The sequence below is a fragment of the Pipistrellus kuhlii genome, unplaced genomic scaffold, assembly GCF_014108245.1.
Source record: "Pipistrellus kuhlii isolate mPipKuh1 unplaced genomic scaffold, mPipKuh1.p scaffold_m20_p_1, whole genome shotgun sequence".
NCBI lineage: Eukaryota > Metazoa > Chordata > Mammalia > Chiroptera > Vespertilionidae > Pipistrellus > Pipistrellus kuhlii.
In genome coordinates this window covers 160,505,675-160,529,741 of record NW_023425404.1, presented here as the reverse complement: position 1 = coordinate 160,529,741, position 24,067 = coordinate 160,505,675, and the positions used below count along the sequence as shown (strand labels likewise).

The window sequence follows — 24,067 nt, the reverse complement described above, 5'->3', positions numbered from 1 at the left end:
CAGACACTATAAAATACATTGAGGCTTCGTTGAAGATTTTGTTTTATCCTAGGTATAATGAGAAATCATCACAGAGTTTGAGAAGTATTATAATAGCAACATAATGAAAAATTAAAAAATTAAATAACTTTTCAACAAATAGGCATGAGTAACAGAAATGAAAACAAACAAACAAAGACAATGATGTCTTGGCCGGTGTGGCTCCGTTGGCTAAGCACTATTCCATGCACTGCGAGGTTGCATGGCTGCAGGTCTAAATTCCTAGTCAGGACACATGCCTGAGTTGTAGCTCCATCCCCACGAGAGAGCATGTAGGAGGCGGCTGATTGATGTTTCTCACACTGACATCTCCCTCTCCCTCTCTCTAAAATCAATAAAAACATTTAAAAAATTAAAAAATTAAATAAAGACAATGAACCTAAATTTCAATTACATACCTGTCTACATATCTCCTTGCTTCAACATTATCTAATGCTGTAATAATTATATCTTGTTTATTATAGAACTCGTCATTGTAAATAGCCTCAGTGGCTGGACATACTTTGTTCAAGTGTGCATCTATTTTTACTTGAGGATTTATTTTCAGGGTTGCATCAGCAGCAGTATAACTTTTAGGTTTCTAAACAAATAATAAGCAGAAGAAATAAACGTTAAACAGAAAAAGACAGCCTATGATTGAACTTACACATTCTTGTGACTTTGGAAAATATGTACGGAGTTGAGAATGAGATAAATTTCCATGTTTTGGTTTGTGGAAATTACATTCAGACTGTATTCAAACTACATTTAATAGTGCCTAGTAGTCTAAATAATTTACACATTATTAATTGAAATTTAAACAACCCCTCTTTTATAACTAAATGCTTTAGAGTTCTTGAAATATTAGTTAGGCCCTGTCAGGGTAGCTCAGTTGCTAAGAGCATCTTCCTGATATGTCACAGTTGTGGGTTGGATCCCTGGTCAGGATACATACAAGAGTCAACCAATAAATACATAAATAAGAGGAACCAACAAATAGATGTTTCTCTCTCTTTCTCTCTCTCATATTAATTAAACAACAACAACAACTAGTTAAAAGTCCAACTAAAGGCACATTGTTCTTTTACTTATAAATTGGCTAAGTGCCCAGAAAAAGATGAGAATATAATCAGTAAATTAGAAATTCAAACCATATAAACATAAGCTCTCAAACACATGGTAATTTAACACTTAGAGAAAAAAATCTATGAAAAATATTATTTCTGGATACAAATATTTAAAAAAAATTATGTATATTTCAAGTTTTATATACTAAAAAAGTATCCTAAACATAATTCATTATTTTCTTAAAGATTATTAGTGTTATTTCAAATGTCAACAAAGTTCACTTGAAAATATTGACACTAAATGTGGATAGAACATTCTGTTTGAATACATGCACCTAGTTTCAATATGGTATTTCGGTCTCTTAACCTGTTTGGTTGACATGCTTTTACTTCTCAGTGTTGTTAATATACATACAAAGCAGAAACTTTGCTAAAACTCAGTAAAATAATAAATAGGCCAAGTTCTGTAAGTTAAATGCATGGTTAAATAAGTAATTTTCTGACATACATTTTATAGTTCATGAAAGACCCTGTTACTTAGTTCCTTATATTTGGATAAGCGAGTCAATTAAGTTAACTATGCCACCTGCTTTATTTACTTTTCTGTTTATGACATTCTTAAGCTATGATTATGAGTCATTAAAAAATAAAATGAAAAAACATTTCAAAAGTAAAAGCAAATTTGCTTGACTGATTAAACTGCTTCTTTTTCTGACTTAAATATTTGGATCACTATGAAAAAAATGGAAAAGCATTATTTTATAATAAAAAAGGATGTTAATCAAACAAAATCAATAAAGCACAAAATTATAAATGCTAAACTTGACCACTTCAAATTAGGAAGAATGTTTCCGTGTGTGTGTGTGTGTGTGTGTGTATCTATAGATATATATATACACACAGATAGATGTAGTTTCAAAAATATGTTGACATAATTTGGTGATTACAAAATGAAAAAAATACCACCCACAATTCACAACTCGGTTTTTAATATCCAAAATCATTACAAAACCAATTTTTACATTAAAAAATATTTTCCTCTATAATCATTCCAATTATTTGGTAATTTGAAGTACTAATAAAGAATATATTATGGTGGTCAAGCACTATTTGCTATGTATTAAAAAGAAATTCTCTTCTGTTTTGTATAATACAACAGATGATTTAAATTGGAAACACATAGCAACATACCTGTATGTGATGAGGACGAAATAAGAACTGTCTGTTCAAATTAGATTTTTCTATCAAATCAGGATCTGTAATTGTAACCTAAAAAAAAAAAAAAAAAAAAAGCTGAAATTATGTAACAAATAAGTTTAAATCTATTTTGTTTTTCTCAGGATGACTGAAACTACTCCCACCATTATTATAAATTATTTTGGCTGGTAAAAATTATGTGAATACAAATATTCCAAAAATGATTACCATTACTACTCTTTTATACTTACACTTAATTGTAATTAATGCTTAGCAAAGGAACAGATCAAACAAGTTAAACATTTACTTTTATGTGGTTGTATTCAAAATTTAAACATGTATATGTGACTTATCTAAAATTAATTAAAATATTTTGCTTCTGAACAATTAGATAATATATGGTATCCCTTCTATAATATTTTCCATGTTATCAATGAACATTTTACTTTTTAACCATCCAATTCCAAATAATATATTTTAAAGGTTTAAAAAATCACTCTAAGATGTTGACAAATGTCTCTACTTACCCTTGCTTCATGCATTGCTCATGTTATCTAATAATTCTTTCAGTGAGAATCAGTTAAGTGATAGTTTTTCATCATTTTACTTGTCAAATATCTTTACTTGTCTTGAAGGATAATTAGCTGGGTACATAAATCTGGGTTGATAACAAATTTGACCTTGCACTGTGAAGATCTGATTCCCTATCTTTAGGTGTGCTTTTTTTTTTTTTTTTAAATGTTTTTATTGATTTTTAAAGAGAGAAACATCAATGCGAAAAATATCCACTGGCTGCATCCTGCAGACCAGACTCTCTATTTAGGATTGAGCTTGTAACCTGGGCATATGCCCTAACTGGTAATTGAACCAGTGACCGACACTTATTTGTCTTACCATTCCCTTCTCTTTGCCAGTGCCAACACCAAGTAAAGCAAAATTTTTTAACATTTCACAGCCTATGGCTCCACATCCTACCTATGGAGAAGAAAAATATATCAAAGTAAATAAAATAAGAGCTTCTACTTACTAAAGAGCAATGTCATAATAATTTTCATCAAATACTAACTTACAATAAACACTTTAAAAATAATTTGAACATGTTTGATTCATTTTAGTTTAAAGTTTTAACTAATCTATGATGCTATCATTAAGTGTCTCAGTTACAGAAGAAAAAAAAGTATAAACCAAAGTAAGAAAAAGAACTATATTTGCCTTTCCTGTGATGAAAAAACATTTTAAAATCCCAAAGGAAAGCCAAATAGTGAGCTCATTTTTTAAATACAAGCTAAAAACAAACTGCAAAAATCATGAGTGCAATCTATATATATATGTACAAACCTAAGGGACAGTTGCTATGACATGCACTGACCACGAGTGAGGGAGGGGAAGGCAGATGCTCAATGCAGGAGCAGCCCTCTGGTGGTCAGTGTGCTCCCACAGTGCGAGCGCCGCTCAACTGACTGAAGAGTGCCAGGCACCAGAATTAAGGCTGATGAGCACAGCTGTGGCGGCATTAGCCTCTCCTGCCTCTGCAGCAGCACTACCAAGCAGCTGTGGTGGCAGGTGCAGCAGGGTCAGGATGAGAGGGAGCAGCAAAACGTTCAGCATGGACTCAGGCTCATCTCTGGCCACCTGCTGCTTCGCGCACTACTAGTACATCCCCTGAGGGGTCCTGCATTGCGAGAGGGCTCAGGCCAGCTGAGGGAGCCCATAGATGCACAAATCTGTGCACTGGGCCTCTAGTATTTGTAATAAAAAAGATTCTCTGGGAATTTAAGAAAGATAGAATGCACTTCCATATTCCTCCATTTGGTAAGGAAAAAAAACAAAACACAAAAAACAAACACCTGACCAATTTTAATGTATTTCTAGAAAATTATGTAATGTTCAAAACTGTAATACACATATTTTCATTTTAAGCGAACTAATTCTTTAGATCAGGGGTTGGCAAATATTTTCTGTAAAGGGCCAAACAGCAAATATTTTCAGCTTTGCACTCCATATGGTCTCTGTCAAACTAGTATTGTAGCAGAAAAGAAATTTCAGACAATAATAAGTGAATGAATGTGATCCAATGAAACTTTATTAACAAGCAGGACGATGGATTTGGTTTGCCAGCCATAGTTTGCAAACTCCCGTTCTAAAGATTTACTGAATGTCTACTATTTAGAAACTACTCATTTATAGTCAAATTTGCTTTAATAAATTAAATTGATGATATGTAATAGCAATTTGAATGTACTATTTATTTCCATCATTATTATACTTACTAAGAAAATATTCAAATTTTGTAGTTTCTGACACAAAGTGTCTCCAATGCAGGCTCGTAAGGCATCATATCTATCTCCTCTGAAAAAAAGAACATAACAAAGAAAACAAAAACGCATTTAAAACATTAAAATTAGTTTCCTTGTTGACACAAATATAAAGTACTTTAAATTGAAGGCAGAACTATTGGGGTATGTGATTTTGGAGCAAATGAATCCATAAGCTTTAATCAGATTCTCGAGATTTGTGACTCAAAAAGATGAATCACCGATACAAATAAAAGTTGCAGTTAGCAACTGTTCATCAGAGTGATATTTTCAATGCTAACCATTCTCATAAAAATATATAATTTAAATCTTTATATTTATTATTTATAAATTGGTAAAGACATATGGCATTATTATGGCATGTCACCTCTAAAAGGGAAATGACTGCAGAAGTAAATGAGCTAGGTTTCAGGAAAGACATTTATCGGGTCTAGTAATAATTAATGTCATTTTTAAACATTCGTTTAAAATCTTGCTTGGCGTTGACTTGTATTGACATAACCTTCAAACATGTGGTATCTACAGAACGTGTGAAGTGCAATTAACAAGGTTTGCTTGAAAAAGTTTGTGTTTGGTTTGGTTTTTGTTGCAAAACTAGGGCTAAGAAGATGGCGGATGAAGAGCATATTTGGCACTGCATGCTTTATGAGTTCCAATTAGGAAGAAAAGCAAGTGAGGCTGCAAAAAACATCTGTAGTGCTCTTGGTCAAGATGCAGTTAGCGCCAGAAAATGCCAGCGTTGGTTTGAGAAATTTCACGAGGGAAATTTTTCATTAGATGACAAGAGTGGTCGAGGCCGTGTGTCCAATTTTGATCAAGAAGCTCTTCAAGCTCTTTTGGTGCAAAATCCTCAAATTACCCAACAAGAGCTTGCGACAACTTTAAATTGTTCACATAAAACAATTTCCAATCAATTGCGTGCACTTGGCAAAGTCCAAAAGTTTGGAAAATGGGTTCCTCATGAGTTGACAGACAACAACCATAATCAAAGAGTCACAATTTGCAGTTCGCTCCTCTCTCGTCAAAACCGTTTGCCGTTTTTAGAGCAAATTGTTACCAGAGATGAAGAATGGGTGCTGTATGTTAATTTGAAAAGGTGGCCTCAATGGTTGGACAAAAATGAGGCTCCGCAGCCCACGCCAAAACCTGACTTGCATGCAAAAAAAGTGATGTTGTGTGTTTGGTGGAATTTTAAAGGAATTCTTCATTATGAACTTTTACCATCTAACCAAACCATTACAAGTGCAGTGTATAGTGCCCAATTGGAAAGGTTAGCCCAAGCTTTAAGAGAAAAAGAACCCGCGCTGATTAATCGGAAGGGCGTAATTCTTCACCATGATAACGCACGACCGCATACTGCAAGAATCACTGCTGAAAAACTGCGCCAGTTGGAATGGGAAGTCCTCCCTCAACCTGCATATTCTCCTGATATTGCCCCTTCTGATTACCATTTGTTTCGTTCTTTGCAAAACTTTCTTCTTGGAAAAAAATTTAATAATGAAGAATGCCTCAAAAATGCACTGACCGACTTTTTTGCATCAAAATCACAAGAATTTTACAACAGAGGGATTAAAATGCTTCCTGAGCGTTGGGCACAAGTAGTAGAAAACAATGGCAACTATATTGTTGATTAAATTTTGTTGTATTGTTTAAATAAATTCTATTTAAAAAAGTATTAGAAAACGACATTAATTATTACTAGACCTAATAATTTAAAACAACTGAAAGTTTAAACAAAACTCTTTCAATCTGGTTGCCTATCACAAATATACAAATAAGAAAAAAAAACCCTGAAATCTTAGTATTACCGTGGGAGAAATTCTTCCTGTACTGGTTTGCTTAGGAACTTGACAATATCTGCTGCTTCAATGTATAACTTAAAGTAGAAGATAAAAAAAAAAAAAAAAAATTTATTATGTATAGAATTTAAGAGAAAAAGTATTCTTTTCTGTAGTTATTTAATAATTAAGAAAAATAATAATAAAATACCAATGTAGAATAAAATAAGATTCAAAATATAATTGTTTTTATACATTATACACTTCTGTATTTTTTTCATTAAAGCAATGATTAAAAATGAAGGATTTGTTAAAATATATAATTTGATTCATGTAACTTAGCCATCTTAAAGATATTTAACAAACAAAAGAAAACTTCACCTCCATATCTATTCTATATAACTACATAAAAACTCTGGAAGTCTCATTCAATTTTAGCTAAATCTGGTAAGTAATGAAAACAACCAAAGTGTTGCCACCCCAAAATATGGCTTTTGAAAAATTGATTTTAAGCTGGTTATTAAAGACTTAAAAAGGTCTTCTAACCCTCTCACTTTACCTGCCTAAAGGAATTCAAATAGAAAAACATGCTGAAAGGAAGGGAGCATAACTTTAGCAACATAAATGTAGCAACAAGGTAGGAATCTAGCAAAGCCTGTTTGGTGAACTTCCCTCTGTATCCAGCAAGACTGTTTACCATGTTTGATCTTTTTCATCAAACTATAAATTGCCTTTCCCTTTGAAATCTCAGGCCCCTACCTCCCTCTCCTTTGTCCAGATGGCATATAAGCCTCAACTGCCCAATGCCTCTTAGAAGTCTTAACCCTTTGCACTCCGAACCATTCTGGACATTGGCTACCAGCTACTCGACGCTACTTTGCGGCGGACACGTGCGTTGAATTAACTCAGTTCCCCGTAATCACTAATTAACTGCAATGGCCCCCCTGAGAGGGGACATCCGAATGATATGCTAGAATTCCGATGTCCCCTGAGAGGGGACAGCAGAGTGCAAAGGGTTAATTTCTTAATAGACGCCTAGTGCATGAAAATTCGTGACTTGGGGACGGGGGGGGGGGGGGGGGGGGTTGGGGAGTTCCTCAGCCCAGCCTGTACTCTCTTGCAATCTGGGACCCCTCAGGTGGGGTCCCTAGGTCTGGCCTGAGATCAGGGTCTATTGGGGCTTTCCTTTCCCTGGCTGCAGGCAGCTGGCCCCACCCCTGCTGCTGTCACTGCTTGCCATCTGTGCAGTGCTGCTCCCCGCTCCTGTCACCAGTCACCTCCCTCTGCAGACGACAGGCGTGGGGTGCGATTGCTTGATGGCCTGGGTCTCCCTTTGCAAAGCAATTGCTGGCTGGCCCTGCACACCAGCCACAGTACCGCTGGCTAGTGGCCTGGGCCTCTCTCTGTGGGGCGACCGATGGCAGGGCCCTCAGATTGATCACCTCGCAGAGGGAGACCAGGAGGCCCCACCCACCAGCTGCAGCACTATGGACCCAGGTAGCTGGGGCCTCCCTCTTTTTTTTTTTTTTTTTTAAAGTAAGAGTAATGTTTACTGAGCGATACAGAACTGAGTACTAAGAAGGGTTTACCAGGATGAAAATGCACCGCACCCCTATCCTTGCCACCCCCAACACCCAGAGAATAGAGTACTTAGAAGTTAAACACACCAGCCATAACTGCTGAATATCTGTTCTTAACAAACAAACCATAGCAATTTATGCTATATCACATCAAATGATTTTAGAAATCCATTTATATATTGCTCGTATAAAATATTTTTTTTTCTTGTAAAAAAAAAAAATTAAAAAAAAAAAGCGAGTATAAAAAACACGTGTAATTGAAAGCCCTGCCAGGACAGCCAGTCTGTAAACATTCAGAGAGTATGTGCTTTGCAAGGGCACCAATGCCTTGTGCCCACAGCAATTCCAGCAGAGCGGGCGAGGGTGCACCCTGTCACTCTAGGCAGGCTGGAGCTGGACTACAGTGGGTGGGTACAGCAGGGCCTGGCTTGCACTAGGATCAGGGTCAGGGCCAGGGATGGGGGCAAGCAGATTGCAGTTTCACTCTTGAGTTCCATACTCAGCCTAATTTTGGTTGCAATTCATGGCTTTTTCTGGCTGCTCAGAGGTCCTAGGGTGGGTGACCTGGTGGAGAGGCTGAAGAAGTGCCTACAATTGGGTGTCTCCAGCCAGAATCTCTATCTTGCCTCCTGCAAGCCTGACCCCAGGCAGAACAGACATCCCTCCTCCCCTTCCAGGACTATTTTAGTCTCAGTGCTTGGTCCTGGGTTTCATCAGGACCTAGGTTTCTTCCCCTGGTGTGGCTGATCTGAGTTTCACAAAAAAGCCCGTCTAATGCTGGCTGTGCTGAGCCTCACTGAAAAGTTTTTCATGCAGCAAGGAAGAGCCCTCTGGGACCTTCCTCCTCTTCCCTTCCTCCTCCCAGCCCATGGTCACTTCTCAGCTTCTCCAGCAGTGGGTTGCCTTTTTAGTCGGGAGTCTTAAACGCTCTCAGTCCTGACGATGCAGGTGGGGCGATGCTGGATGAGCATCAGGATGAGGTGTGCTGCTGCTTCTGCTTCAGCTCCAGCTCCTCCATCTGGGTTTTCGGCTCTGCATTCATAAGCTCCAGCCACTCAGATTCCCACTGCAGAAACTCCATTCACTCCTTCTTCTTGTTCCGGCATCAGGCTACCAAAACTTTCTTTTCTCTGCGCCTTTTCCATCACTCCTCTTCCTTGTGTAGCTCACTTTTCACAGGCTGAGGCTCAGTTTCACCTCCAGGAAGTGCAAAGGGGTGATCATGGGTCCAATGTTGTGGATGTCCGCATATTTCAGCTTCTCTGCAGCCAGGGCAGAGCCCTGGCAGAGAGTCCACAGTCATGGAAGGGTAGGGTATCTGCCCAGGCATCATAACAGGAGTGGCAGTCCAGCCTTCAGAAGTTGCGGGCAGAGGGTGCAATCCCAGAGCCTGGGAAGGTTGCAGGTGCCATGCCTGCTCAGGAGCCGCCGTGGCACCAGCCCTGCCCTGCAGCATCCATGTCACCAGCACCTCCTATCACAGCCGCCCAGCTTCCCTCCTGCAGGCTGTGGTGGGTGGCCTGGGTTTCTTTCTTTGAGGTGATAATTTGCAGGCTCTGCCTGCTGGCCTCATCGCTGGCCTAACTGCTGGCCTGACTACTTGATTGCCCCTAACCACTTGTCTGCCTACCTGATTGCCTCTATCAGGGGTCCTCAAACTTTTTAAAGTGGGGGCCAGATCACGGTCCCTCAGAGAGCTGGAGGGCCAAACTATATGAACTACTAATTCCTACTGTAACACCTCGGCTGCGCTCACTGCCCAAAAAACCTGGCGGGCCGGATCAGACTCCTTTGCGGGCCGCATGTGGCCCGCGGGCCGTAGTTTGAAGACGCCTGCGTCTAATTACTCTGCTTGCCTAATCACCCCTAGCTGCTCACCTGCCTGCCTGACCGCCCCTCACTGCTTGTTGGGGGTTCGGGCCAGCCCTGGCAAGGGGCCATGGTGGTTCTGGTCTCTGGTTGTTCCACTGTTTTGGTCACTGGGCTTTTATTATATAAGATGGAACCCCCTCAGGTATATCCTTGATTACTGTTTGATAAGTACCTACTCTACATTTATTTTCCAGCTTGAGGGATATTATGTCACTTATAATTGCATACACTATAGAGGAAATGAGCTAGGAAGTCATAATTTTAGAACAAGTTCAAGAGTCCTGAGAGCCCATGAATGTTAACCTAATAATATAGGAGACTAAATATTAAGGATAGAAAATTCACACCCTAACTCTCACAAATGAGGGGAACATATCCTAGAATGCAACTCTGGGTTATAATCCAATAGCCTCAATATATGTTAGCTCAATAAGAGTTTCAATCATAGATTTAAGTTTTGGTAGCATATCAGATCTCTCTCATGCATCGAAAATATTGTGAAATTGCTTTTATAACATATTAATACTAAAATTCCTAACAGACATTCATTATATATTAATAGATAGATAATTCAGCCTTAAATTTAAAACAATATTAAAATACAGAACTAACCCACTGGCACAAAGGAGAAAACTTTCCTGTCACAGCTTTCAATACTTCTTGGCTGGCAACACCTCCTACTGCTGCAGCAAGTGGGGGTAAAAAGCCTTGAGCAGTCCAAGAGAGCCAATGCACAATGTCAGCATTTACTTCAGGCTGAAATATAAGCCAGGAAAGACAATAGTATTAACAGTATTCACATAGTACACTCAAAATTTCAATGACTTAATGTGATAATTTTTATAGCTAAACTTCAAAAGAAGCCACTCAGCTTCTCTAACTAAATGGTTTTAAAGTTCTGCCCAGCCTCTGTGAATCAGTGGATTAAGCTTTGTCCCAAGCAATGAAAGGTTACCAATATGATTCTGAGTCAGTCACATGACCAGGTTGCAGGCCTGACTCCCAGTTGGGGGTGTGCAGGAGGAGGCAAAATGGTTGTTTTAAGATGTTTCCATCTCTCTCTTCCTCTCTCTCTCTAAAAATCAATGAAAACATTAAAAGTTTTTAAGTCCTAAAAAAGTTCTATTCTTACAATAAAAGACCCAGTTACATGTTAGTTTCCCAAGCAGTACATATTTCTCTTTACAGTACCTGCCATTTCTGTTTTCTTACTCGTTATGTGACACACACGATTTAGAATTAAATGAAATATTTAACATCTATAGGTTTTGTTAAATAACAGTTCTGTGGTGTCTGTCAATAATTAGGAAGAACCAGATTTGTAAATAAGTTTTAATGAAAACTATGGAAAATCTTGAACAAAAACAAACGAAAATAAAATGATTCATATAAATGATGAGGAGCTAGCTATCAGTTTGTGCTCTAAATAGTAAATAAAAAGAATATCTAAGAGTCTGTTTTTGTATTTATGATTGTTCATTTGTTTTTTTGTTTGATTTCTACATGAGTGAAATCGTAAGGATCTTAATCTCTTAGACATTTTTCTAACCACTCCATATGCAATAAAAGGGCTTTCATTTATGACTAGTGATTCATTGTTTTCAGTACACTTATTTTTTTCTTCTTTCTTTTAATTACATAAAATATGAGATATTATTCGTTCTAATGTTAAGTTCCATTTCTCCTTCATTTTTACAAATTAACAACAGAAACAACATAATTTTCAAATAACTGCACAAACACTGCTACATTTATATCTGCTACAATAAAACTGTTGGCCAGCAGGCACTAGCACTATAACATGAAAAAATCCATTTTCTAGGTGATATGTCCACATATGATATGCAAAATGCAATTGAGGGATATGAATAAATAACTTACAAAAGAGACAATTTATATATAGGAAAGCTAATGAGTTTATATAGTAGGTTACATATATTTGGTGAGTTAACAAACCAAGTAAATCAGAAGAAAAAATACTAATACTAAAAATAGACAGCAGTGGCAAATTTGAATTACTATATGCCACATACTGTTCAAGGTACCTTAAAAAATTAAATTATCTATTGTACACAAGAACTCTCTGAGGCATGTTAACATTTTATAAATTTATAAATTAAAGCAGAATGCAGCCAAGAAACTTGTCTCCTGTCAGAATCAATAAGTAGCAAAGCTTGGATTTGAAGGTTAATAAAATATTAATATATAAAACATTTATATGTTACATTTTGATAGCTGTTAACTTTCAAAACTCACCTTCTCTTCCAAAGTTTCCCTTATAGATGTTGCTAGTTTCAACAGCTCTTCTGAATCTTTTTTGCATCTAGGATTCAAAACAAAGCACCCAAATTCAGTTTTCTCAAATGCAATAAACAAAGATCATAATCAAATCTAAGATATATGTAAGAAAATGTGGAATTCTAACAGGTAGAAGCACAAGTGCTTTAGTGACATGAATACTGGTTCACAAATACATTACTTCAAAATCATGCTCACCTAAGAACAATACTTCTGACTTAATAGGCTAGAAAAATATTACATAATGGATTTCATAACTGAATATCAGATTTTACAATTTAAAGAGTTGTAGCTTTTGAAGAATTAAAAATGGGAAAAGTCTTAATATAATTCCAATTTTATAAATTAATCTTTCTACTCTCACCAGAAAGTCATTAAAATATTTATATAGTTTGGGGTACAAACTGTTATTGCAATTTTAAGATGTTTAACTAGCTTTTAAATATTTTAAACTATAATCTCTGAAATACTGTCTACCCCCCCCCCCCACCCATATTATATTAGAACATTTATTTGTCATCTAATAATGTTCATAACATTTAAGGAAAATTTTCATTTTTTTCCCAACTAACAATGTTATACATGCCTCCATTTACTTCTAAATCTCTATAATCAAGAGCCAGGGTGTATGGACTGATTATGACCAAAGGCTGACTACTGAGGCTGCAGGCCCAGTGACACAGCAGTGACTGCTGAGGGGGCTTTGAATCAGTCCTGGAAAGATACCTGAAAAGAGAAGCAGGGGCTGATCTATAGCGTCTGAGGCAGCTTTTAAACAGCACTAGCCTCTCTCTTTCCCTCAGAGCCTGGCCAGCAGCTGCCTCCATTTCTCTTCCAGCCTCCATTGGGCTGCTGATCAGCCCTGCCTTTCTGATCAGGCCCTGTTGATAGACTCAGAGACGCTGACGGGCATAGAAACTGACCAATTAGAACCAAATTGGCCAGCAAAGGAGGGCAGCTGGGGGCCAGATCAGGCCAGCAGGGAAGGACAGTTGGGGACAAGATCAGACCAGCAGGGGAGGGCTGTTGGGGGCAAGATCAGGCCGGCAGGGGATGGCCTTTGGGGGAAACCAGGCTGGCAGGGGAGGGCAGTTGGGGGCGAGATCAGGTCGGCAAGGGAGGGTAGTTAGGGGTGATAAGGCAGGCAGAGGCAGTTAGGGGCAATCAAGCAGGCAGGCAGGTGAGCTGTAATGAGCCTGCAGTCCCGGATTGCGAAAGGGATGTCCAACTGCTAGGTTAGGCTCAATCCTGATCAGGCCTAAACCGGCAGTCAGACATCCCCCAAGGGGTCCCTGATTGGAGAGAGTATAGGTTGGGTGCACAAATTTCCTGCACTGGGCCACTAGCAATTATATAAAAATAACGTATCTTTTTCAACAAGTAAATGCAAATTGCATATTGTACCATTCTTGGTTTGGGTACTAAATTCACACACGTGCATGCACTTTAAACAGTACACTTGAATTTAACTGTAATTATAACATCAAATACGTTTTCATAAATTGAAATACTATTTTATAACAACGAAAAAAGTTATTTAAAACAAGGAATGTTACCCAATATTTGTCTTGCGACCATAATTCTCCTGAAACTGGCCCAAGGCAAGTATAGCTGTGTGAATCTCTAAAGGTGCCTATTTAGAACATTAAAAAGAGGTCAATGTAATATGTGCCAGACACTGTGCTAATTAATTTTAAAACATAATCATTACAATAAATCAACTAGCTTAACACTATTATTAACAGAGGAGGGAGCTGAATCTTCCAGAAGTTAAATGACTTGACTTAATGGCAATAAAGTAATATTAAATAATAGATTTAAGTCTCAATCACAAGTGGTATGACCAATTTTTACTAAGTTATCTATATGAAACTTAGAGTAATATCAACTAAACAAACGCATCAAAATATTTGTATAAGATCAATTTCTTTTTTCCTTATCAAAATTTACAAATTTGGAATCTGTCAATATTATTCCTTCCTTATCACAAATATGTTCACTGCTACAAAATTATATTCATTGATTTTTAAAAAAATGCTTCCAAGGCTTTTTGAAAAAACAGCAGCTATTATATGAACTCTACATGGTTCAGAAAATCTTTTAATAAGAGTACCTTGCATAAATTATTAAAAACTGTCTTTTAACTATCAAAGCTAACATATCATTATAAAACTTTTTCCTATTATTTTAACATTTTTTCATGATATAAATTTCTGTTCTAATCATTGGAAGTCTACTTTATATATGTGAAACAATCTTTATCAAGAAAATCTTACAGAAAGTTATATACATGGTTACTTCATTTTAACTTTATAACCTCTTACCAATCCCAATCCCGCACTCTGCTGCCTCTCTTAAAACCTCCTAAGTGTTTACTTACCTCAGGTTTACTAAAATCTGCAATAAGGCACTTTGGGTTTTTTATCTGCTTCTCCAATGACTCCTAATAGAAACAAAACAAAACAATTACTCCCTTGCAAGTGAGCGATTACTTGACAAAATATACAGAGTACTAAGAGCAACGGAGCTTTCTAAAAAATCTGAAATAAATACCATTGGACTACTAAAGTTTTTTTTTTTTTAAAGTACTATTAAGAATAACTTATTCACTAATCCACTGAGCCAACATTGATAGAGCTACTAGGTCCAAATAAATTAAACAGGAAGCAGAATGATTTGATATTAAAGCCTACTTTCTACTGGAATATTGTCAATGCCATCTTGACCAGAAGCCTGGGCTACTAAGTTTTAGCTAAAATATAAAATAGCTCCTAATCTTCTTGTTACCCCCATCTTATTACCACACTTTTTTTTTTTTAAATGTTAAATGCAATCAGGCAACTTGACCCACATAATAAATTTGGGAAGAAATGGTAAAAATATTTGTATGTAATTGAAAAAAAAAAAATCTATTGTTTTTACTGAAAAGCTACCATATTTTTTTGGTATCAAGTTATCAAGACTTGTGATGACTGACAAGACTAGAAAACTCAAAAATACAAAGACCAAAACACCAAATAACCAAACAACCAACCAACCAAATAAAAACACACAAAAAAACAATACCCCCAGTCACCTACACAATCTGAAATTCACTTGAAGCATAAATATCGATTTAAAAATTGGGGACAGGGGCAAGAGAAAGTAAGGCAGGGGCAAATTTGACTAGTAGTAGTTATTTATTCTCTTTGTTGTTCTAACTTTGGCTTGAACAAAGCCTTGTAGAAGACTATAGTTAATTCTGAAAAAGTAAAGGCAATCTCATTAAAACCATGAGAACTTATAAGAAAAAAAAAACAAAAACAGAAATGTATTAGCTTATACTGAGATGTGGGCTAAAGATTTAAGTGGCAAGAGACTCCTGAGTTCTATGATAAAAGTAGCCTTTCTCTAGATACTTAAATTTTCCTTTTCAATGCCAGATGATAGGAATTTCTTTATTTTTCCAAAATATACACGGTTTCTTAAAATTTTTAAAAATATTGCATTTACTTTAGCCGAAACCGGTTTGGCTCAGTGGATAGAGCGTCGGCCTGCAGAGTGAAAAAAATATTGCATTTACTTTAAACATGTAAGTGAATAATAAAATACACACTGTTTCAATGCTTATTAAATCTTTGTTTCATCTTTTGTTTTAGTGAGCAATTTTAAGACATATAATTGACTCTCATGATTCACAAGGTATAGTTCCCTCAATTATATGCATATGGTATTCTAGCTGTAAAGTTTTGATTGATACCAGCTTATTTCCTTAGATTGAGACAATTTTCCTCAAAGTGGGTGCAAATTAAAAGAATAAAATCTGTTCAAGCTTTAAATTAAGTGTTTGGTTAACTGACAATTCATTTTTTTATTTTTTTCTCTTCTGCCATTCTTCTTCTGTAGAGAAATATTTTAAGCCGAAAAAGAAATACTTACAAAGTAAAATGTTTTAGGAGTCTTAACTTGGACAGCTATGCCTCCATGTAAATAAGGTTCCAGTCCTGTAGTATCACCAATGCTAAAAGAAAATGGTGATACCACTAAAAGAAAAAGAAAAAGGAAACCATTATTTATTGGTATAAGTATTGAATTTGAAGATTTATCCAGATGTTAATTTCCTATAACTTATAAAATTAAGATCCCAGTATAAATCTTTTTTTTTGGGGGGGAAGGGGGGAGAGGGGAGTATAGAGGTAGGAAGAAGTGTGGAGAGCTAGACAAACTATTTTTCCAATGTGAATTTAAGTACTTAAAAATAACTAAGAAAACTCAAAAAGGAAAAAAAAAATTAATGACAGGTGTTTATTAGCTATTTAAATATTTTATAAAGCCTCAATAATTAATAATATTGTTATTAGTTACACATAATTAATAACAATTAATATAGCATGGTACTAGCTCATGAATAGATAGGCAAACAGAATATATTAGAGAACTCAGAAATAGGCTCACAAGGGATACAATTAAGGAAATGGCACCTAAAACCAGTGAGGAAACGATAAGATTATTCAATAAAACTTTTGGGAAAAATGCCATCTGGCAAAATATCTATTCCAATTGGATAAATGTTTTATATGTCAAAGATGATGAGAAAAATATATTAAGAAAAAAGAATAGGAGAAAAATTTCTTCAAAACTTTGCAGTGAGGAAGGCTTTTCTAATAAAAAAAAATCATAAAAGAAAAAATTTTAAATGATTGGTTTTTACTATCCAATCATAAGCAAAGTCAAATGCCAAGCTAGGGAAAAAATTGCCATTTATATAAAAAAAAAAAAAAAACACTGACAGATATGCCTTATATTTTAGAATTCTAGTGAATAAATAATGAACTCAATAGGAAAAAGGGCAAGTGATAGATGATTCACATTAAAGAACTAATAGCTCTAAAAGTTAAGAAAATGCACTTATCTCATTCATAATATGTAAAATGCAAATTTCAATTATACTGTGATACAATTCATTAAGTTATATGAAATAATATGAAGCCATTAAGAAAACTTAAAAAACAAAAAGAATGTTGTGTAATTTTTAATGTGAAAAGATCATGTAGTTATTTTGTTTAGTGAAAAGGCAAAGGGTAAATGGATAATATGATACATTGTATGTAAAAACATGTAAGAAAAGTCAGGAAGGACACATGATAAACTAAAAACCAGTGAATGGATGAGAACTGAGCAGGAACTGCAGGTAGGCAGGAAAGTTTTCACTGTAAACATCTGATCTTTATTGTGTTTGAACAATTTATTTATTAAAAAAAGTAAATGAAGTAAATATAATAGTAAGTCCTTTCTCCATACAAGTCTTAAATATATTAAGTAGAGAGAAAAGATCAGCAGAATAAATATCAAACTTAGCTACTGTTATCTCTGGAGCAAGGAAGAGGCTTAAACTAGTACTCATTTTAAATATGTGTGTGTGTGTATCTAGAATAACCATGTATTATTTTAACTATTTAAAAATGTTTTCCAAATAACAGAGAATTACCTTGGATGATTAAATACCAATTAATAAATGCTTTAAAAAAGTTTTGTAAACAGTCACTTTATTTAAATATTCTATCTATGCCCTAAGAATTTTTGGAACAAAATGTGGGTTTTCTTTCTTTTCATTCCTTGATATTCCAGTGGCTCCTCCTTTTATATGTATCCTCAAGTGTCTTGATCCATTATCACAATCTACCAAGTCTTGGACCCCAAAATAACAAAAGATAATACTAAATGATCAGTTGAATCGTCATTTGCAAAAACAGACACTAATTCTTTAATACCAACATAGTGAACCTGTACTGGTAATTTACATATTTAGATGGAGACTGGGAAACAAAATCCAATAGTTTTGTTACTAAAGATGCATAAAAATATATCCAAAATTGTTTTTCTATAAAGAGTTTATAATAGGGTCTGATTTTCCTCTCCTAAGGATCCATTCTGTAGTCACTGAAAGAAAAGTAATTCATTTACTAGTCTATACACTAATTACATAATTATACTTTCAAATGTCCTAAAGATAAAACTGAATTAGGGAGGGGAGTAGGAGAAGAAAGGGGTCCTAATATGAGATGACAGGAGATTTGACTTTGGGTGGTAGGCACATGGTCCTATTTACATATTTTGTAAATTAGTAATCCACACATGTAACCTGTATATTCATGTAGACTTATGTAACCCCAATAAAATTTAAAATAATAACTTAAAAAAAACAACACCCTGAATCACTCTCAGCTGGACAAGTAGAAACTTGTTTGCTACAAGAAGTCTGGTGCTGTCTTTACATCTTAAATGTGGCTGAAGGAAAATCACTCTCTATTAGACAATTGCCTCATCTTCATCCACTGAAAAAACATCCTTTCTATTTCTTGCCAACAAACTCAGAAACTTGTCTGCAGCAACAACCATTCATTTCTTTATTCCAAGCAAATGAACAAAAACACCTATCTCACTTGAATATTTCATTTCCACCTCACTCTAGAAGCCTAAAACTGTATTCATTATCTTATCTCTAAATCTTACTCCCTTTCTTGCATTCCCTAAGTGAATAAAAATGTTGCAAATGCTGGAACTTTTGTTCACCTATGAGATATATAATATATAAAGTTCCCTCCAAAATGTCTTAGGACTCTTGTTATCTCAACTCCCACTGTCAGCCCTGCCATAGTACATCTTTCAGTTCTTTGAATGTCTCTGTCTCTGCATACAGAAATAATCTTTTTACCACCTTCCTAAGTCAATCCAATCATCAAATATAAATCAAGAAACCTTGTCTCTGCTACTGTGGCACCAAAACTGGGTAGGTTTCTTGTTAAGCTTATAAAGACTTATAAATGTGCAGAATAATGAATAAGTATAAACAAATTAATAAAACAACTTACCAGTTATCTGTTGTGTAGATCCATTTAAGCCTGTCATTCCATAAATTTCTCGAAATGTTAGAAATTGTCCTGTCTCAAGTTTGTGAGGATGATTTTCAAGGCAGGTGACAATGCCAGGATTAGCCTAAAAATAAGAGTAATATACTAACAAACAAGTTTAAGTATTACTCTTTTGTGTACAAATTCCCAATCTCATACAAAAAAAGTGATGTAATAAAATTCTCAAAAAAAGCCCCCAAAATTCCAAGCCATTCCTCTCTTACCTTAGTAAAAGTAAGTCTTTAAATAAGTATAACAAAATAACGATCAATTTATTTTTTTATAAATTTCTAAAATATAATTTTTATGCTTGGGGGAAATAGAGATTCCAGTAAGAGTTCCAACATTTTAAGCAAAGAAATACTGTGTAGTCCAGCCAGCTTCTCAGGATAAAAATAGAAATGAATTAGCATATTTCACCAGAGGATGGATGAGACAGGTGAAAGGCAAAGTTTCTAACTGCACATAATTCTGCACACTACTTGACTAAAGTGATAATAATCTATATGAAATCTAACGAAATTATAATTTTCTCTCTCTTTCATAACAGTGTAGATTCTAAAATTTATGATCACAAAAATGTAGATAAAAGCAATGTGATATGACTTTGTTAATATCTCATGAAGAATAGAATTGACAAGGAATTTATTAAGGAGAAACAATTCCTTGCAGATAATTTAAATGGGTACATTTATGATATTTTCTAATTCTTTACAGATAATTTCATATTTCCTGCTTTATTCTGTAAAAGAAAAGACCAGTGCAATACAAGAATCCATTAATCTTTCTTGGAGCTTAGGCTAATTACATGATATTCTCAGAGACAAACCAAAAACAACTACAGAAGATAAAAGGCTAAATAATAAACCATTTTGTTAATAAAGAGATACACAAAATTTTTCAAAAATTTTTCTTAAAAAAGGTAACATTACATTGGGTTAAAAAAATAAAGCATAAAGATAATATACTATCAAAAGTACATTATCATTCACTTATATTGACTTCTTTGGCGCTTTTAATGTAAACTGATTATAAAAGATGTGAATGCAGTTAATAATTTAGGCTAAAAAGAGAAAAAAATGAATTATAATGATTTTTCCTTTATAGGGAATAAATAAATTAAGCTGATCAAATACCTTTTGATTTGAAGATTAGTTAATTCTTAAAACTCTTTTTTTTTCTCCAAATAATGTTTTAGAAATATAACAGTTTTTGTCTATGATAATTTAAGTGTGCTTCTCTCTAGAGTTACTATGTTGGGCCAGGTGACTTATAACAAAGTTACATCTATGATCTGACACAATGAACAATTCAATAAACATTGAATCACAGTGCATGTCCCATAGGAACATGACATAGAACAAAATTTATGACAGTGCCCAGGCCAGGTTGTTCAGTTGGTTGGAATGTCATCCTGTACACCAAAAGGTTGAAGGTTTGATTCTGGGTCAGGGCACATACCTAGGTTTTGAATTTGATCCCTAGTTGGTGCATATGGGAGGCAACTGAGTGATTTTCCTCTCTCATATGGTTGTTTCTCTCTTTCTCCTTCTTCCTCTCTTTCTAAAAATCAATAAAATCATATCCTCGAATGAATATTAAAATAAAATGCTGGGAGAAGGAAGGCCTACTCTTGCATGAATTTTCGTGCATTGGGCCTCAAGTTGTTAAATAATTTTAGAAGGAACCAGGAATTCTCTTTTTAAAAAATATGTATTTTTATTGATTTCAGAGAGAGGGAGATAGAAACATCAATGATGAGAATCATTGATCGGCTGCCTTCTGCCTGCCCCCTCCTGGGAATTGAGCATATGGCCTGACTGGGAATATAACCATGAACTGTTGGTTCTTAGGTCCATACTCAACCACTGAGAAACATCGGCAAGGCAAGAGTACTCTTTTAATAACCTAACTTAAATTTAGCTTTACATATAATACAATAAAGACATTAACAAAATATCTCTCAGGAGTTACCTTAAAATCTTGTAAAACAACTAAAAAATATTGCAGATTACAATATTTTGCTAATACCACTTTTAAAAAATATTCACATCAATCTTATATGTATGTATACAATATATATATATATACAATCATACTTGCGTTATATTTGAAATGAAGATTTCTTTTGGTTCTTCTCCTGTTGTATCTAAAACTTCAAATTCATCACCAAAATCACAAAACAACTGTGACCAAATTCCATGTATATCTGCACTAATGAACTGTAAAATGATAAAAACAAGTTCAAGCTTATCTGTTTATATAAAAAAACAAACAAAACCAAAAAAACAGCTCAACTACTATCTTAGGCTCTTTTATGACAATTTCACTTATAATTAAGTATATCGTTTGGGATATAAAGTAAAACATGAATACAATAAATTGTTTTCCTGCAAATTGGTTCAGGAATCAAAAACTTTGCTATTTGGGACTTGATATCTAATGTTACAAAATTAGAAGCAACATTAGCACATCATCATTATACATTTTATGATTTTTAGAGAACAAAAATTCCTACCTTGTCCTAATAGTTAAGCGTAGTATGTAAGAAGCAGATTATCTTGATTTCATGGTCTAGCAGGGAATTCTTACTTTACATTTCAGAAAAGAATGGTGTGTCCATTCACCAAAACAATAGTTAATGGAAAACAGAACAGAACTAAAAGCTGAGAGTGGAGTCAACAGAAAAAGGGCTGAGCAACTGATGAAAGGTAAAAATGAGGTTCTTCAACAGAATCATAAATTATTTAAATTAATTTTTTATTATACTACACTCTTCTCTATTTTAAATCTGTACAAAAACTCTTTTCATGTTCAGTTATTTTTAGAGTTATTGATACTATCTTACTTGATCATGTACTGCCTTTACTGGTCAAAATAGTATATATAGCCAATTTTTATAATATTGAGTAGAACTTCTATATATTTAAGTTTAAAAGCTCAGACTGAAGGACAATTTCTTCCTTTGCAAAATAACTTTTGAAATGTAAATATATATATCAACTACATAAACAAGGATTTTAGTTTATAAACTACTATAATTATTTTATAAAACTTACGTGACCTATTATAAATTTACTGACCATTCCATGTCTTATCATCTGTTTAAATTACGAACCATAGCACAAATGTGCAAAGTGTAAAAACGCTAAGTAATACCACAATCCGAAGGTACACCCATTTTATACAGTACAATTATGGCTTGGTGGCCATTTTAAACAGGATGAATAGCCTTTTCCAAAGAAACAAATGTCTCACTAAGGAGGGGGAATTAGCAATATGTATTCAATTGCAGAGAAGAATTTTGCATTTTCTCATCTAAATCTCTTTCCAATATTCTCAGTGTCAATACTACTTACCTAATAATGTGGACCAAAAGCTAAGTTATTCTTGATCATTCTTTCCTTCACAACTCACAACTCTCAAGTTCTGCTAGCCTCTTCTTTATTCTTTCTTCCCTCCCCCTTCCTTCCTTCCTCCCTCCCGCCCACCCTCCCAAGAAGTTCAATAACTCACTTCTTATTTGCTCTTCTATTGAATAAGGCACCAATATTCTCACCTGGATTACTGCATTAGCCTCTTACTGGCCTACCTGCCTCTTTTCTATTCATTATTCAATAGTGCTCTTTTTGGTTTCATGACCCCTTCATATTCCTAAAATTATTGAGGGCCCAAAGACCTTTTATTTATGCCAGTTATACCTACTAATATCCACTGTGTTAGATATTAAAACTGATAAATTTTTAAAACCCAAGAAAACACACACACATACACACACACAAACTCTGTATTAGCTGTCAGAGCAATGTCCAATCTTTTCTTTTCCTCCATCTCCTTCCTTTGTGACTTTCTTCTTGTCTGCATTTTAGTTGTTTCCCTGATTTGATGGAAAAGCTTTGTGTGCTAGGTGTTCTGGTAGAGCCCAGTAGCACAGCCTTCCCAGTTACCTGCAGTGGACAGTCTTGGTGTAGCCCTTTGTGGGCTGTGTGTGCAGTCTTGTTGTTAAGCCTTGCTTATTGTTGGTATCACTGGGAAGAGTTGATCTCCAAGCCAATTGGCTGTGAGAATCAGCAGTGTCTCAGCTAGGAGGGTTTCCGTACTCTGCTTGAATAGGGCGGGGTCTCGGGGTGGCACAGACAATCTTTGGTTCCGTCAGTCTCGCCTTAGAAAAGTCCTGTTCGTGGAGAGTTTTGGAAGATTGGTTGCAGGCGCGTGAGCACCTCTTTGGTAAAGGCGCAGACAAGCTTTGGATTCCTGCAAGTCCCTCCTTAGAGAAAGCCAGCCTCTGGGAGAGCTTCTGTGCTCAGCCACAGGTAGGGCGGAGTCTCGGGTTGGTGCAGAAAAACTTTGTTTTCCCTTCGGCTCCTCCCCAAGTCCCGCAGTAATGGCCTCTGGCTTCACACACCTCCAAGAGATCTCTGCCCACTGCCTGACAGTCTGGCCTCTCCCTTTCTGGGGCAGTTTATCAGAGCAATAGGGTGATTCTGTTTTCCTCTCGGACAAGAAAGCCAGCCGCGTTAGCTGTTCGCCCTCTCCGCGCCACGAGTAAGCCAGCAGCAATCTCGGTCCGGCCCTTCCTCTCCGCATCGGGATTAAGCCAGCGCCTTTTCGCGCACACAGTTCTCCGTACCTTCACAGTTCCTGAGGTTCAGCGTGCCTTCTCTCTCCTTCCCAGATGGCAGAGCCTCCTCTCAGCCAGCCGTCTGGTGCTTCAGGGCAATGCCTCCCGTTTTTCAGTTCTAAATTCAAATTTGTTGTGGTAGGCTGCATTTGGGTGTCTACCCTATGCCGCCATCTTGGTTTCTCCTCCTAACTCTATTCTTTACCTATTTCTTTTCTTCATAGGATCTGAAGTCTTACTTGTTTATTTTCATAAGTAGGAAAATCTGTATGTTCTATTCACTATTGTATTCAGTGTCTAGAACTGTATATGTTTAATGAATTTGTTAAAAGAACCAATGTACCACCACCATACCATGCTAAAGTTAGATGATGAATTAAATATTTATCATACTTTCTATTTCTAGTCTTTATTCTTCCTTAGTTTTGGTA

At 35.5% G+C, this 24,067-nt stretch overlaps 1 protein-coding gene across 1 annotated transcript in view; it reads right to left on the bottom strand.

Moving 5' to 3' along the window:
- Positions 1-24,067, bottom strand: part of UBA6 (ubiquitin like modifier activating enzyme 6) — a 64,357-nt gene that overhangs the window by 23,926 nt on the left and 16,364 nt on the right. Inside the window, exons 8-19 of the mRNA XM_036414979.2 lie at positions 21,115-21,237; positions 18,977-19,100; positions 16,044-16,147; positions 14,506-14,568; positions 13,682-13,758; positions 12,084-12,150; positions 10,440-10,583; positions 6,406-6,473; positions 4,553-4,631; positions 3,177-3,257; positions 2,277-2,354; positions 438-619 (exon numbers count right to left, since the gene is read on the bottom strand). Of these exons, the coding sequence (XP_036270872.1) occupies positions 438-619; positions 2,277-2,354; positions 3,177-3,257; positions 4,553-4,631; positions 6,406-6,473; positions 10,440-10,583; positions 12,084-12,150; positions 13,682-13,758; positions 14,506-14,568; positions 16,044-16,147; positions 18,977-19,100; positions 21,115-21,237 (1,190 nt within the window). The remainder of the gene's footprint in view (positions 1-437; positions 620-2,276; positions 2,355-3,176; positions 3,258-4,552; positions 4,632-6,405; positions 6,474-10,439; positions 10,584-12,083; positions 12,151-13,681; positions 13,759-14,505; positions 14,569-16,043; positions 16,148-18,976; positions 19,101-21,114; positions 21,238-24,067) is intronic.